Here is an 18202-nt window from a genome sequence, read left to right as displayed (position 1 = left end):
CTCCCTAACACAGCCTTTGCTTGAGAATCAGAAAGCAGAAAAGGTGAAGAAAAGCGATGGCTCCAACAAGATATCCGTTGAAAAAATATATCAAAAGAAGACGCAACTGGAGCATATCCTGCTCCGGCCAGATACCTATATCGGCTCTGTGGAACCTGTGACACAGGTAGAAAATGGTGTTTGTGTTTCTTCAGGCTGTGTGTGTTTTTTGCAGCAATACTGACTGTACACTTAACAGAGCTGCAGATCAGGTGGTGGGTGCATCTCTCCTTTCTCTTCATGTTGCAGTGGGTGCATCAGGTTATTAACTGTTATGTGCACAAGAGAAACAGCAAATGTTTTAAGAACATAATAGCCATTCTGGATCGCACCAATAATCCATGTAGCTCCATATCCTGCTTACAACAGTGTCCTATTCAGGTCACAGTACCTGACAGAATCCCAGATAGTAGCAAGATTCATTCTACTGATCCCAGGGAAACACAGTGGCTTTTACCTATGTCTGTTTCAATAGCAGACTATGGACTTTTCCTGTAGGAACTTGTCCAAACCTTTTTTAAACCCATATATACCAACTGCTGATACCACATCCTCTGGCGATGAGTTCCAGAGCTTAAACTTTTTCTCTTTTTACTTTTAAAAATAGTACCATGCAATTTCCTTAAGTGTCCCCTAGTCTTTGTACTTTTTGTAAGGAGTGAAAATTTGATTTACGTTTACCTATTGTACACTACTTGGGGCCTGATGCTCAAAGCAAACCGGGCTTGCAGTATTTCATTTAGATGGGTTTTAGCCAGTCTAAGTGAGTTATTTTGCAGGTAATTCACAGAGGCTTGTGGCCACTGCTTTACTGTGCATGGCAGCAGTGACCAAAAGTGGTCAGCTAATGTGCTCGCTACTATTAAAACAAGCTTGCAATTCCCTCAATCCTTTGAAAACCAGCTCGCAACCCCCGACCCCCTTGCCCTAACAGCTATAAAAGACGAACAGCTCTTGAGCAGTTGATTAGTGTCCTGTGCTGATTTGGCTCAGGCACTGACAGGAAAGTCAACAGATCAGCACGCAGCAGCTCCTTACCCTCAAATCCTTCCCCAAGCCTGAGTCTCTCCCCACCCCAACTTAAAAAAGAATCCCTGATGGCCCAGCGGCTCCACTGACCTAGCAGTCCCCAGGCTGGGCCATGTTTCCCCCCCCCCCCCCCCCCCCCCCCCCCCCAGTGAACATTGGCCCTGGTGGTCTAGTGAAATCCACATACCTTTCGTCAGAGGCAGGAGGAACACCTACTCCCTCCCCGCCTCTGGGGCTGCTCTCATCAAAATGGCGACGCCCAGCCCTTGCCCATTTTTTCCTTATATGGTATTTTGGCCTCTCACAGTGCATACCGGGATCTAAGGCTGGGTGTCTCCTTTTGATGAAGGTGGGCCCAAAGCAGGAGGGAGTAGGGTTCCAGCTTGCATTAAAAGGTTTGTGGAGGGGCCTGGCGGGGTGGGATTTCACTAGACCACCAGGACCAGTGTTCACTAGGGGGTCAGTCTACTGGGTGGGATCTTTGGGCTTGCTGGACCACTGGGGGGGGGGGGGGGGATGCAGGAGGGGTCCACTGGACCATCAAAATTTTTTTAAGGTTGGGAGGGGTACACTGAAGAATTTTTAAGGTTGGGGATCAGAAGGAGTTCACTCTCTGGTCATATGCAAGAATGTTCTGACCCCTTTACCGACCAATGCTTAACACTAACAGCTTGCATATACTTTGCATGTTGTTAGTATTGAACATTGGTTGGTGATTCCGAGTTAGTGTTCCAGCCAGTGTGTTCCGGCGCTGTTTCCTACAGTGCTGGAATTCTGTGCATCTAGCCCTCAGTATTTTGTAGACCTGTATCATATCCTCCAACCCCCCCCCCCCCCCCCCCCCCCCCACCTCACCAGCTGTCGTCTTTTACAAGCTGAAGAGTCCTAACCTCTTAAGCCTTTCCTGATATGAGAGGCTTTCCATTCCCTTAAATCATTTTGGCCGCCCTTCTTTGACCCTTTCTAATTCTGCTATATCTTTAAGATACGGTGACCAGAATTGCACACACTACTCAAGGTATGGTCGCACCATGGAGTGATACAGAGTCATTCTTTTTTTTAATTTTTTTTTTTTATCCCTTTCCTAGTAATTCCTTGCATTGTTTGCATTTTTTGGCTGCCACCACACTGGGCAGAAGATTTCAGCATATTGTCTACTACAATGACACCTAAATCTTTTTCTTAGGTTTAACATCAAATTGCTTATGATTTGGATTATTCTTCCCAATGTGCATCACTTTGCATTTGTCCACATTAAATTTTGTCTGCCATTTGGATGCCCAGTCTTCCTGCGATTTTTCACAAATATGCATGCGTCTTAAGTTTGAATAGTTTTGTGTCTGCAGATTTTATCACCTCACTCGTTCCCATTTCTAGATCATTAATAAAAGTTAAATAACACAGATCTCGCTACAGGTCCCTGGGGCATTCCACCCTCCTCCACTGAGATAATTGGCCATTCCTTATCTGCTGCAGACCATTCCTGACGAGTGGGTAATGTGCACTCCTACCAGCAGAGGGAGACAGACCTATTAAGTAATGACAGCTGTATAAGAGCCAGATGCACAAAACCTAACGAGCCCACAACTTGCGTTTTAAACTGGTTCCAGGCAGTTTAAAACGCAAGTAGTTTACCGGGGGCATGCACCAAGGGCATTTTTCCTGTCACGGTAGCAGGCAACGAAAACGGATTGCAAATTATCCAAAGACTATTATAATGAGCTGCACTACCGTTTTTCCGATTCCCTTACTGTGGAAACCCTAACATGAGGTCTGCACCTCTCGTTAGGGCTCCTGTGAGGGAATCGGAAAGGAAAAGGGCTCCAAAAATAGGTAAAAAAAGAAATAAAAAAGCAGCGAGCGCACGTGAGGGGCGTCCTTTATGGACGTACTCTGCCTGCGCTTGTGAGAGACGCCTTTTCGCCTTTGTTTTTTTTTTTACTTCTGTCTCTCCGGCGCTGCTCACCTTCTGTAGCAGCGAGGAGAAGGGAATCGGGGACCTGCAAGTCGATCCAGAGTTCGGGACGTCCCTTTCCATTATGCTCCTCTTCCAGGTCTCTTCAGCCAATCAGAGTGTGTGTAGCTGACACCAGCAAGCTAGATGCGCTTTGATTGGCTGAAGAGACCCAAGAAGAGGAGCATAACTGAATGGGACGTCCCGATTCTCCGACTGGCTACCAAGGTAATAGTGAATGCAACGGAGCTACAACGAGTAGCTCATTTGCATTCCCTTTCCTTAGTGAATTCCCGTTCCCTACCTATTCGCTATGGAATCAGTAGGGAACGGGAATTACTGACGACTTTAGTGCATCTTCCTCTAAGTGGCTGTGCAACCCAGACCTCAGTATTAGTCACCCAGCAGAGGTAGATGAGTCTGTGCAGCCCTGCTCTTTGGTTAAGTGTTCCATTATGGCCCAATTTAAAACAATTTTTTAAATAAAATAATAAAGGGATTTCTTCAGAGGTGGCCTGGAGCAGATTTGTTGTCTCTGCTGCTGGTCAGAAGAAGAAAAAAAGAAAGGACAGGCTGGTTGCTACGGGCTATCAGGTGAGGGAGTGTTTCTTGTCATGGGAAGCTTGTGGCTGGACACTGCTATGGTATGGCAGGGCATGGCCTCCGAGGCAGAGAAGGTGCGTGTGCGAGGAGACAAAGTCAGCGATGGGCGCTGACTGAAAACCCCCCCGGCTGAGTAAGGAGGCTATTCTCGGTGAGACTGCGCTCCCGGCGCGTGGTGCTCCAGGCACCATTTGAGTGCTACGGGGCTAGACTCGGGAGGGACTGCTGATTCTTGCCAGACATGATGCCTCTGTGGTCTTTGTCCTCTTATTTCATCAGGCTTATTGCCTGAAGAGGGGGATCCCCTGGCAACCAGGGTCCCGGATGGGTCACTTGGGCTCCTGGGGTTGCCCTTGGGGCCAAGAAGGCCTTTTTTGCTCCTGGGAAGGACTTCAAGGAGGTTTTCCCTCAGGTCAGAGCTCCCACTCTGAGGATGTTGATCAGGGGGATCCCTGAGATGCAGAGAGCCTTCTCAGGTTCCTATGGAGGAGAATCCTTCAGTTCGGATTTTTAGGCAGCTGTAGTGGCGGAGATCCTGTGGGCTATCAAATCCTCGAAAGACAACCCCCCTTCCCGTTGTCTCAGAAGGTAACCCGCTGTTAAAGGGGGTGCACCGGCTGCCCCAGACACTTCCATATCACAAGGATTTGCGGGAGCTGGTGGATAGTGAGTGGCAGAGGCTGGATTCACCCTTGTGCGTTGGTCAGGCGATGGCTTGATTTATCAGCTACCTATGACGGACCTGGAGCCTTTCTGGGTCCCTAAGGTCACCAAGAAGACAGCTGTTCCTGTTGAGGGTGGGGCTGCCCTTAAGGACCCTTAAGATCGTAGAACGGAGGCTCTTCTGAAGCGATCCTTTGAGGTATCAGCCTTGGTGCTCCAGGCAGCCATTTGTATGTGAGGGGGGGGGGGTTACATGGCGTGGGACTGCTTTTGGTGGATGAGCGCCTCCCAGACATTCTGTTGGCATGCTCCTCACAGGTGTCTTCGGATGTCATTAATTTAGAGTTGGGCACAGCCTTTCTCTCGGATGTCCTGTATGACTTAGTTCACATATCTGCAAAGAACCTGGCTCTGGTGGTAGCGGAACGGCGATTTTTATGGCTCCAGAATTTTTTTGGCAGAAGTGGCCTCCAAGGTTTGTTTGAGTCAGCTTCCATTCCAGGGCAAGTTGCTCTTTGGGGATGAGTTGGAGAAGCTGGTGAAGAACTTGGGAGAATCCAAGATGCTTCTGCTTCCAGAAGACAGGTCCCGCTCAGCCTTCCTGTTCAGCAGGCTGGGGACGCTTTAAGGAGCTGTGAAGGTATCGGCCAGATCGAGGAGCCGGTTCCCAGCATAGCCTTTCCTTTCGGGGCAATAGGCGGGGTGGTCGCGATGGGGCTTCCAGGGGTGCTGGAGGTACCAGGGCTTCACATGATGGTGTGGGGACCCACCCATTGGCGGCAACTTCAGCTGTTTTACTGGAGATGAGTGGGTGAATCGGGCCTTCAGCGTTTTTCTCCCTTTCGCAAGGAGACTTTGCATTCAGTGTTAGTAGCTGTACAGCCAGGAGAGTTCCTGGCCTCCCTGGATCTGTCGGAGTCATACCTTCATATTCCAGTTCTTCACGATCATCAACGGTTTCTCCAGTTTGCAGTGTTGGGGGAACACCATCGGTTTCGGGCAGTGCCCTTTGGCTTGGCTACGGCGCCATGGACCTTCTCGATGGTGGTGGTGGCAACTCGCCTCAGGCAGGATGGTATTCTGGTGTGCCCCTACTTGGATGACTGGCTAATACAAGCGAAGTCTTATCAAGAGCCAGACAGCCACGTCTCGAATGATCCAGCTGCTTCAGCAGCTGGGTTGGATTGTCAATGTGGCCAAGATTTCTCTTTTCCCCGGTTAGTAACTGGAATATCTGGGGGGGGGGGGGGGGGTTTGACACAAGGGATGGCATGGTGTGCCTTCTGGAAGTGCGTATTGTTCAAAATTTGGGTTATTTCCAAGCCTCTAAATACCACAGTCCAGCTACAAGTAATGAGGAATGGAAACCCCAGGCTGCTTCTAAAGTTTACTGACTCCTTAAATCTGACAGAGCTGTGCACCTGCTCTGCAGTTAACCAGAAGACAGACCAAGAGATCAAAGGAATGACAAAGTATTTTTATTTAACTTACCCGAAAGCAATTACAAATCAGTCATATGATTTTCATCAGTATAGATATAGAATCATTTTCTCTTACGGGAGATATCCGACAGCATGACAAGCCAATCAAAGCTATACAGAGTTCTCCATTTCTATGGTGCAGAGCAGCATCTTAAATACTCTTTTTCTACCATTGAAAATCATTAGCTTCACTTAGGATAAACATGTTTACATCTAATTTTTCTGACTGTTTATTGCATCCCTGACCGCAGGTTTCACAAATTCCCCAAAAGCCCCTGTTTTTCCCTCTGCACCTGGCCTTCTGACATCCATTTAACCGCCAACTTCTCGCTTTGGCCTGCACCTGGTATTTTGCATCTTGTTTGTCCATTCTTTCATCAGCCCCTAGTTTCAACAACTGTAACTGTCACAAACATGTTGTTGCAATCTGTTATAATCTCTTGAGTTATATATGCCTTTTGGATTTTTATTGAGGGCCTGCTGATTAAGATCAAGCCTTTCTTGGCCTGTCTTTCCCCCAAAAGGCAGCAACCTGCATCACTTTTCTACATCTCCCCTCTTGCTGGGCCCATAGATGGGGCCAGCACAAGTAGTTGGACCTCTATCTAATAGCCATCCATTCCGGATAGCACTTAAGAGGTAGGGTTTAGATTATAGCGTTCAAGGATTTGGCATTGGGGTGGACTAAGCCACAACGAGAAGATTCAGTATCAGTATGTATAAGCCTAGTTTTATGGGGTACCCCCTTATACTAACCAACCCAAGGTGATATCTACACTCGCCCCCTCTTGGGGCCCTGTCAAACCTGCAGAGAGATATGCAAATGGGTCTGCCTATAAAAATCTTTTAACCAATAAGCTTGATTACATATGAAATATATGTGATTAATATACTTATAAAATCTTTATCTGAATATAACATTTTTGCCTGCAGTTGGCTAATACATATTATTGCAAGTTACATATTAACTAGCATCGTTTAGCACTTAATCATGAGTATAACACTACTAAATGGTAGCAGGTCCTTCTGCTGCAAAGAGTTTTGAAAAGTGCATAGAGAGAGAAAAGTTGCTGAAGGGACAGAAACATTAGATTGTCATGAGATTTTCATACAAGACATATTGTCCTGCAGGTACTTTCTGGCTTATAGCAGTTTCAATTATGCGTTCTACTAATCCTCTAGCGCAGGGTATAATACAGCATTCTACAAGTACAAAGATGGCTACCACAACTATGATAGTGGTTGCTGCTGAGGTGATAAATGTCTTCCATTTACCAAAGGCTCTATCCATCCATCCGGTCCAGGACGTGTCAACACCAGAGTTGGTAGCCAGTTCCTCGGAAAGCTAAATGAGGCCTTGTAATGCTCTGGTGATAGACCCATCTGGAGCAGTATTGTTGGGGATAAAGGTGCAACATTGGGTATCTATTTTTTTTTGTACACGCCCCCTTCTGACGCTAGTAACATATCAAGCGCCATCCGGTTCTCAAGGGTCATTCTACTGGTGGCATCTAATTGGGCTGCTATCCCCTGAACTGCATCTCTGGTGTAATTGACAAATCTCTGTTGGTTGTAATATATGTAATTTATCAAATCTACATTTTTGTTTATTGTGGACCACCAAAAGAACACAGATTCAAATTCAGCAGCAGTCTGATTACGGGCCTTAAATTTATCAGGAACCCCTCTTGGAACACCAATTGCGTCTATATAGACATGGTCATCAAAGGAGCCTGAGGGTGATGTGCTTCTTTTTGCTCTGTGAGGCATGAGGAGGGTGCAGGGAGGCAATGGTAAGTGAAATTACCAATTTAACCAGGGCACACCTTCCCTTTCATCTTAAATTTAATGTATGGTATAGGGCATTGGTTCCACAATACCACCATACATCTGTTCGGGTACGAGTGAAGCTAGTGAAATTCACTTGGTCAAGACTAGAAAGAGTAACATTGCAGGAAGTCAGATTACCTACAAATCTGCCATTACATTTTGGATATCTGGCTAGACAGGTTTGGAATACCTGAATATTCAGTCGCAGATTCATCGACTTCTCACAGTCAAGACCCGTCTGTATGGGCGATACTCCAGGTTCTCAGTTTCATGGTGGCAGCTATCGGGGTGATTCTGTGGGCGAGGGCTTACATGAGGCCTCTTTAGTCTGCCCTCTTGACGTGTTGGTCCCCACAGTCAGATGCGTTGTTGCAGGGTGTAGCTTCGCAGAATAGTTCGCCTCAGCCTTCAGTGGTGGCAGGATCAGCAGTGTCTGAGTCGGGGCATGCCTCTGGACCCTCTGGACTGGGTGCTGCTGACTTTAGAGGCTAGTCTCTCCGGGTGCGGAGCCCATTGTCTGAGCAAATGGCCCAGTGCCACTGGTCGATCAACCGTATGGAGATGGGCGATAACGTCTAGCCTGTTGGCCTTTCAACAGTTGCTTCGCTTCTGGGATGTTCGTGTTCTCTCAGACAATGTGACTGTGGTTGCTTATGCAAATCGCCGGGGGGGGGGGGGGGGTACAAAGAGTCTTCTGTTGGCATGAGAAGCAGCCCTGATCACAGCCTGGGTAGAGCAGAATCTACGGTTGCTGTAGTGGCGCATGTGGTTGGCTCTGCCAGTCTGGAGGCGGATTATCTCGGTTGACATCATCTGGATCCGGGGAAGTGGAGTTTGGCTTCCTTCGCGTTTTAGTTCATTGTTGACAGGTGGGGTCTTCTGATCATGGACATCATGGCTACAGCTGAAAATGCCAAGGCCCCAAGATTTTTCAGTCGTCGAAAGGTGCCGTCCGAGGGTCTGGATGCATTGGCTCAGCCCTGGCCATGTTGGGGACTGCTGTTTGTGTTCCCTCCGTGGCCACTCATCTGTCGAGTTCTGCGCATTCAGGGTTATGGTTGAGTAGTTCTGGTGGCACTCGACTGGCTGCGCCAGCCAAGGTATGCCAATCTGGTTCGGTTGCAAGTTTGCAATCAGATTCATTTTCCCTTAGAGGGTGGTCTGCTGCAGCAGGATTCAGTTCTCATGCCTGATATGGCTCAGTCCTCGCTTTTGGCTTGGCTGTTGAGCGGGTGAGGTGGTCCTCTTGAGTTCTAGGAAGTGTTCCACCTTCTTGGCCTACATACGAGTATGGTGTATTTGTGAGGCTTAGTGTAAAAGAGATTCGCTTCCCCTGCGGGCTTCGGTTGGAAACATTTTGGATTTCCTTTAGTGTGGTTTGGAGAAAGGGTTGTTGTCGTCTTCCCTTCGGGTGCAGCTGGGAGCTCTGGATTGTTTTCGGAGCCTGATTGAGAGGATGTTGTTGGCTCTCCATCTGGATGTTTTCCAGGGAGTCAAACGGTTGAGGCCTCCAGATCAGCCAGTTCCTCCTTGATTTGAATTTGGTGCTTTCGGCCTTGGCCCCCATTTGAACCTCTTCAGCAAGCCTCCCTTAAGGATCTTTCTTTCAAGGTGGTGTTTTTGGTCGCTGTCATGTCAGTGTGGCATATTTCAGAGTTGCAGGTTCTGTCATGTTGGGAGACTTTTCTGGTCTTCTTTAGAGGTTTCTTTGCAGCCAGTTCCATCCTTTTTGCCTAAAGTGATTTCTCCTTTTCTTGTTAATCAGTCTATTTCCTTACTATCCTTTTTGCGGGCGGAATCTCCTTTTGTATAGGCTTGATGCCCATAGGGCACTGAAGTGTTATGTTCGCCAGATGGCGGATTCGTAAGTTGGGTCATCTTTTGTTTGGCGGCCAGCAGAAAGGGGAGGCGTTGTCGAAGGCTCACTGGTTTAAGGAAGCTGTTACATCCGCTTATCTATTGCGTGATAGATACGCCTGCTGTGTTGCGGGCACATTCTATAAGTGCTCAGGCTTCCTCTTGAGTGGAGCATTCTCTTATTCCTCCACAGGACATTTGCTGGGCAGCAACTCAGTCCTCTCTCTTCATTCTTTTGTCTAGCATTACCGTTTGGATGTTCAGTCCTGGCAGGACACTTCTGTGTTGGTCCGGGGAATTTCCCACCCTATGTGAGTACTGCTTTGGTACTTCCCGCTCGCCGGGAATGGTCTAGAGCAGACAATAATGAAGGAGAAATTAGATCTTACCTGCTAATTTACTTTCCTTGAGTCTGTCAAGACCATTCCCGAACCCTACCCAGGGGGAATGTGTCACTTTAGTGGGGTACCTGATGCTTTAGAGCTGCAAGCAGCTACTGTGATTTTTGTCTTCATGTTTGGTTAACTGACTGGTGCTCTCTTCCTTCCGGGGTACCTGAAGGGAGTTAAGTTATTTTATGTTTTCTGTTTCTGGGAATTGTGATTCTTTCTGTTGTGCTTGGCTATGCGAAATACTGAGCAGGTCAGTGTTGCACAGTCCCTTATACAGGTGTCACTACTCGGTAGTTCTTAGTCCCCCCTCTGCTGGTAGGAGTGCATATTACCCACTCATCAGGAATAGTCTGGAGAGACTCGAGGAAAGCAAATAGGTAAGATATAATTTCTCCTTTAACCCTCCCTCTGTTTCTATTTCGTCCCTCCAGACTAGCACAGATGGGTATGTACAGTCTGACCGAGCCACTCAATTCTGAGCGTTGGCTATAAACCTACTGTGCAGCCCCTCAGAAACCTAGTATAACTCAATCTCCAGCAGGTGGTTGACATGAAGTCCTGGTCAGGTACTTGGGTTTAGGTCTATTAGGGTCTTTAGTTTAGAAAAGTGTCTTCCCTCTCAGGGGTATTTCTGTGGTGGTAAGCGGTGGACAGGGTTTGAAGCCCGGTGGGGGGGGGGGGTCCCCTCCCTCCCTCCCTCCTTCTCACAAGTCCCTTTGAGACAGCTTGGTTGTGTGCCTCAGTTGGGCTTCTCTGCCACTGGGCAGACAGCCAGTCTAAAGCGCAGGTAGGGTCTGCTTCCCCACCCCCAAAAAAAATTTGCCTCCCACGGCAGGGCTTTGCATCGAACTTGCCAGTGCTCATGTTGCGTCTTTTCTTTGGATCTTTTTTTCCATATTCTGAAACGTGTTCTTTTGGCTCAGTATCTTTCAGTTTTCCCTTTTAACCATGCTGGCTGTCATTTGCTCTTCTTTCCATCTTTATTAATGTGTGGAATACATCTGGTCTGTGCTTCCAAAATGGTAACTTTTGCAGCTGAGCCTTTCAGCTTTGGTTTAAAAAAAAAAAAAAAAAATCCTCATTTCCTTAGCATCCCTCCGGACCGGCCCACGATTGGACTGATGGGTTGTGCTCGCCTACCAGCAGGTGGAGAGTGAGAAAATTGTTGATTCCTGTTAGCTAATTTTGTTAAGTGTCCCTTACTAAAACTGGTTAACCCTCCAATATGTTTCTGTTCTCAAAGAATAGATAAAGATGGTGGTGGAAGATGCTCAGGATTAATCATGGAAATTTTAAGCTACTATTTGGAAGTGTTGCCTGTGGTGGTACAGGGCAGGTTCTTCATGCCTCTGCTCTGCTGCTGTCTGTACAGACTGGATGCAGCAGTGTCAGACTCTGAAGCCTGATGGGGAAATGCCCTAATGAACCTTAAGTTGTTCACTGCACTTTGTCATCTTGATAGCAGAGGAATTCTCAAGCTTCATACACTGAAGTGTAACTTGTATTGATTTTTTTTCTAGCAAATGTGGGTTTATGATCAAGAAGAAGGACTCAACTGCAGAGATGTGACTTTTGTTCCTGGCTTGTATAAGATCTTTGATGAAATTCTTGGTAAGTGTCATTGTCCTCTTGGAGGTGATGCTTTGAAATCCTAAGTGCCAAAGTGTTGTTTATTCTGGTGGGCTTGCTGCCTCTTCCCCCAAATTACCGTTGTTATTCTAACTTATTTTCAAATCTTTCATATGTAGTGAATGCTGCGGACAACAAGCAAAGGGATAAAAGCATGTCCTGTATCAAAGTGACAATCGATGCGTAAGTTATTTGTTTCCTGACTTCATGCCAGTGATCTCGCTGCTTAAACCACATGCTTGATGCAATGTGCTGGCAGCTCAGGACTTCTGTGGGATGGTTTTGGTTCCTCCGTTATTAAGAAAACTTTGATTATGAAGCACCTTCCTCTTACTCCTTGGTTTGAGGAAGGTGACTAGTTTTTGTGCAGTTGTAACGTTTTCTCAGGTCCCCTGGATAAAATGTGACCTGAGTATAGCATCTCAGTGAGCCCCAGTAGATAGCAGAATTTTGGGGGGATTTTTTTTTTGAGCAGTGCTCTAGGGTGCTTATGAAGAAATATACGTAGTTCCAGTTAAATAGGTTCCATGTCTGGGTTTCTACTGCTTGTTTAGTAGATACTGAGGTACTGAGCTAGTAGACTGGGTATATAGGCTATGGCTCAGCTCTATATTCTCTATCTCCACCTGCTGCTTGATGGTCTGGTCCCACGTGTCCTAGAATAGTGTGAAGAACTAATGGAAAGAAAATGATCAAATAAGACTTAATTTCTTCATAAACTATTTAAGAAAAAGGATGTTCTCTTTGAAAGCAGTCTTTCAGCTCTGGATGTGGTAGCACAGTTGCTATGTTAACCTTTGTTTTAAGTGCATTCAAGTACATTAACAAAGCACCACAAAAATATAAGGTGATATTATATTTTTTTAGTAACTTAAAAAATTTCTTGACCAGCTTTCAGGAGTTAACACCCTCTTCTCTCCACTTGGAACGAGCAACAGATGAAAGAAAAGCATTCCGGTGATATTTAGTTTAAAATAGAGAAAATGTATCTTTATTGTTGAATGAAAGGGATTGCATTACAGTGAATTATAATTTCCAGTTCCGACAAACGTTGAGTAACAATACAATGCTTCAGTCTGAAGGGGAAAGTGGAGGATTTTGATGAGTGATCAGTGTTGTATCATCAGTAGGGAACAACAGAACAACCATATGCTGTTAGTGATATAGAACAGTTTTTGCTCTGTCTTAGCTTTCCTTTTGCTTCTGGTTTGCAGACTTAGCCTGTGAGTGTGTTTTTTGTCTCTAGAGAGAACAACACAATCAGTGTGTGGAATAACGGGAAGGGGATCCCTGTCGTGGAACACAAGGTGGAGAAAGTCTATGTTCCAGCTCTTATCTTTGGACAGCTGTTGACTTCCAGTAACTATGATGATGACCAGAAGAAGGTCACTGGTAAGAAAGTGCTCATCCTTGACTGGGGAAGGAAGGGGGATAGCTGTGCCTCAAATTGGATGAGTGGGTGGATTTGTGTGACCACTGAGATGGCAATAGAATGGAAGTAGCTGCACATGGTCTACAAGTCTAAACTCTCTTGTAATTGTAGGTGGGAGAAATGGTTATGGAGCCAAACTCTGCAACATCTTCAGCAGTAAGTTCACTGTGGAGACGGCATGCAGGGAGTACAAGAAGCTCTTTAAGCAGGTAAGATGGGTGTGAAAACTTATGGAAGTAAACTGCTGTCCAACAAAAGAACAGGCTGAGTTTCAAGATCTTTGTCCTGAGGCTTCAGAGCCTCTTGGTACAGACCCAGCTAAAAAGGAATGCCTGTCACCAGTGTTCTATTTGTACATTCTTTTTAAACCTTTCTTTTTGTGGCACTTGTAACCTGGAGCCTCTTTCCCTTTCTGGTCAGACTTGGACAAATAACATGTCAAAAGCGGGTGAATGTAAGCTGAAACCATTTGATGGGGACGACTACACCTGCATCACCTTCCAGCCTGACCTCACCAAGTTCAAGATGCAAACCCTGGACAAGGATATCATTGCCTTGATGTCCCGGAGGGCATATGATGTGGCGGGCTCCAGTCAAGGAGTGAAGGTCTTTCTCAATGGGAAAAGGCTGCCGGTCAGTATAAGGGGCGGGGTTAAGAAAAGTCAGAGATTATGAAAATTACTTGTTTTACCCAGTCTTTATCTGTTTTTCTACGTTGAGCCAAATACAAAAAGAAAAATGTGAAAAATTGGTGTAATGTATCGCTTATTCTGTTAGGGGCTGTGGATGTATTTGAATTGCACAGAATGGGTCCTTATCAGCTACCAATGAAAGGTGCCCTGAATGAGTGTAAAGCCCCTCCCCCTTCTTGTTGCCCAAGGTATAATCTGTTGTTGTGGTCTTTGCACAGGTGAATGGATTCCGTAGCTATGTGGAACTTTACTCAAAGGATAAAGTAGATGAAACAGGCAATCCATTGAAAATCATCCATGAGGTGGTGAACCATCGCTGGGAGGTGTGCCTGACGATGAGTGAGAAGGGCTTCCAGCAAATTAGCTTTGTTAATAGCATTGCTACCACCAAGGTAACATGTCCACACCTTGTAACACTCAAATTCTTCTTTTGGCTTGGTAGGCTTCTGAAAGTTTAGTTTTCTTTATAAGAGCTCTGACAAAAACAGCACCATTACAACCCAGGCCAGAGAGAGGATACCTTGTAGTTCATTGATTGTGGTGGAGTAGCCTACATAAGGACTGTCATACTGGGAAAGACCAAGGGTCCATTAAGCCCAGCATCCTGTCTCTGACAGCAGCCAATCCAGGCTGTTGGGAGTATCCTCAAGTGGGTACATGTAATGCCTATCTTCTGTTGAGAAATGCCTTATCCTTCAAGCATGCGGCCCTTCACTCATCCATTTCATGCTTTCTTTCATGAGCTTGGGAAGAGAAGCAGAAAATAGTGAAGGGGGGAAAAAAAAACCTAGAATGATGGAGTCCACCACTGGCTCCTGGGCCTTGCATTGAAGAAAATTGCTATAGGAGGTAAACCTTTTCCTCGTAAGTGTAGTATTATAGTCCTAATGGATTTTATAATATACATTCACATTTCCAGTTTGAGATTTAACTCTGCTATGAGTTAGCACACCACTGTTCCCAATATGCTAATTGCTTTTGAGTGAGTCTGTAGCTTGTTCATAACTTTTTGTTTTTCTTCACACAGAGCAGCCATGGTTTTTATGCCCTGGTATATATTTTATAATAGCTGTCCTAACCTCGCACAATAACTTGGTTTCAGTTATTTTGAAGGCTTGGTCATAAAACACTTGTCTGCAGCCATTAGAATGGCCCTTTTCATTCTCTTCTCCTTATAATAGTAAATCCTTTCATCGTATTCAGCCATACCTCCCACCTGAGCAGGATATGAAAACCCTTGGGTGGTAGCTGCCCGGTAAACTTCCTACCTGTGCATGTAAAAAGCTTCTATCGGATTTATGGAAACCATGCCCATATGCTCTTTTGTTATCCCAGTGTTATACTGGGAAGGGGGGGGGGTGCTGCTCCTGTATACCCTTACCTGTGCACTGCTCCTTTCCAGGGTGGGAGACATGTTGATTACGTCGCTGACCAGATTGTGAATAAACTCATTGAAGTTGTGAAGAAGAAGAATAAAGGGGGTATCGCAGTGAAACCTTTTCAGGTATAAATCTATCCAACCTCATACTGTCTGTGGGGGAACAGAAACTATCCAGTGGTCTTGTTAGGGCATTAGAAGTAACAACCGAGTTCAGCTGAAAACTCCCAGCAGTGCTTTGTCTAGAGTTAGAGCTGGCTTGAACCGAGTCTCCCAGATGTGGGCTTTGCTGCTCTTGGGTACCATCTGGTGGTTAGTTCTTAGCATTAGACTTCTTATCTGCTCACTCCGATCAGTTAATACTTTTCACTGTGGAGGAAATTAACTCTTTGCCTTGGGAATCTCTGCTGGTAATTAAAACAAGGAGGAACTTTTTTTTAAGTGTTTGGAATATATCTTTATTGTGATGCATTTTCAATATGATAAGTGTTTGGGATGGGTGACTACTGATGAAACAGGCAATTTTAACAAGCTTCCAGATATCAGAGGGGTCAGAGTGCTGATTGCTGAGATTTTCAATTATGGTTTCCAACTAGCCAGGATGGTTCACATACTGCTGTCCATCTTCTTTCTTCAGGTGAAGAATCATATGTGGCTGTTTGTGAATTCACTGATTGAGAACCCGACCTTTGACTCCCAGACCAAGGAGAACATGACTCTGCAGCCAAAGAGTTTTGGCTCGACCTGCCCCCTCTCTGAGAAATTCATCAAGGCAGTAAGTCATTACAGAGCAATGCACCTTTTTTGTGTGTCTTCTGGTGGGGGTGGGCACTGTTTGCACACATTTTCAGGGCTGCTGGAATATTCCTTTTGGAGCCCTATTATCACCAGTGTTACACTCCTGTGATGTATTGTATTTAATTTAATTTGGGCTTTATTAATGGCCTTTATTTGTGAAATTTATATCCCACATTATCCCAAACAAGTTTGAGTTCAATGTGGCTTACAATAAACAGTATAAGATACATAACAAAGAATAATGCATAAGAAAGTAATTTGTTGGAAGAATCCAGTTTTACAATACAGTATCATAAACATACTGGGATAACTATGGATGTTTAACATTTAGAAAATCTATTATCAATGAGAAATTGTACGTGAAGCAAAGAGAAAGTTAGTGGTAAATACAAAAATAACCAATTCAGGTAATAATTAGTTGTTTGAGGTATGGTTGTTGCTTCTGAAGGTTTGTTTGAATAGGAACAATTTGAGGATTTTGCAGAATCTAGTATATTCACCCAAGGCAGTGCGGTGTACAGAAGGTACAGTTTAATATAAAACTTACAATTTTGTTAACAGTAAAATAACCAAGAATAAACATAAATACAGTAAATGAGGTAAACCTGAAAAGTAAATTGAAACCTAATAGAACTACTGTGAAACGGTATCAAAAATATACACATTTAACAGCACTGGAATTCAAAAACCAGAGATATAGTAGAATGTTAGCATAATACTAATCATACACCTAATAAGCATGCATTAGAGCATTCAACTAAAATATAATGCTAAAGATTTTCTACAATACAGCTAACCATGTAGCTGAGGGACCATGAGCAGATATATGATGGGAACAAGATGTGCGGTACAGAGTCAGTTGGAATAATTTGATGGTTTACTAAATGCAAGGCATGTTCTTTGTGTAGTTAAGCAAAAGATAAGGAACTGATCTAAGTTAGTGTGTGTAGCAAGTTAGTCCTGGTGCAGAATGAGTGTATTTAAAGGCTTGGGAGACGAGCCAGGCTTTCACCTGCTTCCTGAAATAGAAGTAGTCTCGAGTTAATACATAGCCCCTCTGGGAATAAATTCAAGAGCGTGAGAGCTACTTCTGAGAAGGCTCGCTGGCAGGTATCACATCGTACAATTTCTTTTGACGAGGGTACAGATAGTGATGATCCTTAGAGGTCTTAAAGGTGTGTAAAGGGCTAACTTATTCTTTAAGTACTCTTGCCCTGTAGTTTTAAATTTTAGCCCTGTAAGGTACTGGTAGCCAGTGTAGCTCTTGCAGGAAGGGTGTGATGTGGGTACGCCACTTGCAGCCTTCTATCAGTCTTGCTTCAGCATTCTGAATTAGTTGGAGCTGATGCAAACTCTTTTGGTTTGGCCAGTGCTTTACAGTAGTCTAGTCGTGATGGTATCATGGCATGGATCACTGTGGTACCCAAAGAATCTCTGTTTTATTTGAGTTCAGGCAAAGTTTGTTTGCCCATTCCTGAGTTGCAGTCGGTATTAAGATGTCTAGTAGCTGAAATAGATTGTTAAGCACTTTGCACAAGGCAGGTTGTGGCATTGGTATTGGTTTCGTCCTTTACTGTACGAAGGAAAGATCTGATGGCCTGTGGCCCAAATTCCTGTACCTTTAGTCATGACCCAGATCTGATCTCTCTCTCTCTCCTGTCTCCCCACCCCCACTTCACAGGCAACAGGCTGTGGCATTGTAGAAAGCATCTTAAACTGGGTGAAGTTCAAAGCACAGAATCAGCTGAACAAGAAGTGCTCAGCAGTCAAGCATACCAAGATTAAAGGCATTCCCAAACTGGATGATGCAAACGATGCTGGTACGTGTTTTATTTACAATTTATTTACAAAAATTTGATATACCCCATAGGCCAAAACATTGCTTCGAAGAGGTTTACAAGAAAATTAGCTGCTAGAAAGAGAAGTCGGTGAGTAACAAAATAGGCTGAAGAGCTGATTTGAAATAATGGTGGGAAGGGTGAGAAGGGAGTGAATTCCAAAGTTTAGGACCAGCATAACTAATAGAGAGAGAGTCAATATTGGATCACCGGAGGGGGGGGGGGGGGGGGGAGTAGACAGTGAGCAGCAGTGGAGGAGAGAAGGGAGCGAGATGGGGTTATAGAAAATGAGGCGGGAAAGATAGTCTGGGGCTAACGGAAGTAGTGATTTCAATACCAACATCAGAAATTTGAAAATGCAAAGAGGGGTAGTCAATGTTCCTGACAGAGCAGTGGGGCGAGTGGTCAAAAGGTTTGGCATGATCCAAGAGATGAACAGCGATGGATTAAACAAGTTGGAGTTACTTTAATGAATACAGAGGTAGACCAGCATAAAGGGAATTACAATAATCCAGATGAGTAATTACAAGACACAGAATCAGAGAGCAAATAGATGAAAGAGAAAAATAGGCACGAGCAGCAAGTAT

General features: G+C 45.1%; 1 protein-coding gene across 1 annotated transcript in view; it reads left to right on the top strand.

Annotated features, from left to right (window-relative positions):
- TOP2A (DNA topoisomerase II alpha) overlaps window positions 1–18202 on the top strand; it is a 69817-nt gene that overhangs the window by 10159 nt on the left and 41456 nt on the right. Inside the window, exons 2-11 of the mRNA XM_030221053.1 lie at window positions 14–166; window positions 11369–11459; window positions 11597–11660; window positions 12724–12869; window positions 13021–13118; window positions 13330–13542; window positions 13820–13993; window positions 15004–15105; window positions 15617–15754; window positions 17459–17597. Of these exons, the coding sequence (XP_030076913.1) occupies window positions 14–166; window positions 11369–11459; window positions 11597–11660; window positions 12724–12869; window positions 13021–13118; window positions 13330–13542; window positions 13820–13993; window positions 15004–15105; window positions 15617–15754; window positions 17459–17597 (1318 nt within the window). The remainder of the gene's footprint in view (window positions 1–13; window positions 167–11368; window positions 11460–11596; window positions 11661–12723; window positions 12870–13020; window positions 13119–13329; window positions 13543–13819; window positions 13994–15003; window positions 15106–15616; window positions 15755–17458; window positions 17598–18202) is intronic.

The sequence above is a fragment of the Microcaecilia unicolor genome, chromosome 12 (assembly GCF_901765095.1).
Source record: "Microcaecilia unicolor chromosome 12, aMicUni1.1, whole genome shotgun sequence".
NCBI lineage: Eukaryota > Metazoa > Chordata > Amphibia > Gymnophiona > Siphonopidae > Microcaecilia > Microcaecilia unicolor.
The sequence above is the reverse complement of the archived record's forward strand: the minus strand, read 5'-3'. Positions and strand labels throughout refer to the sequence as shown.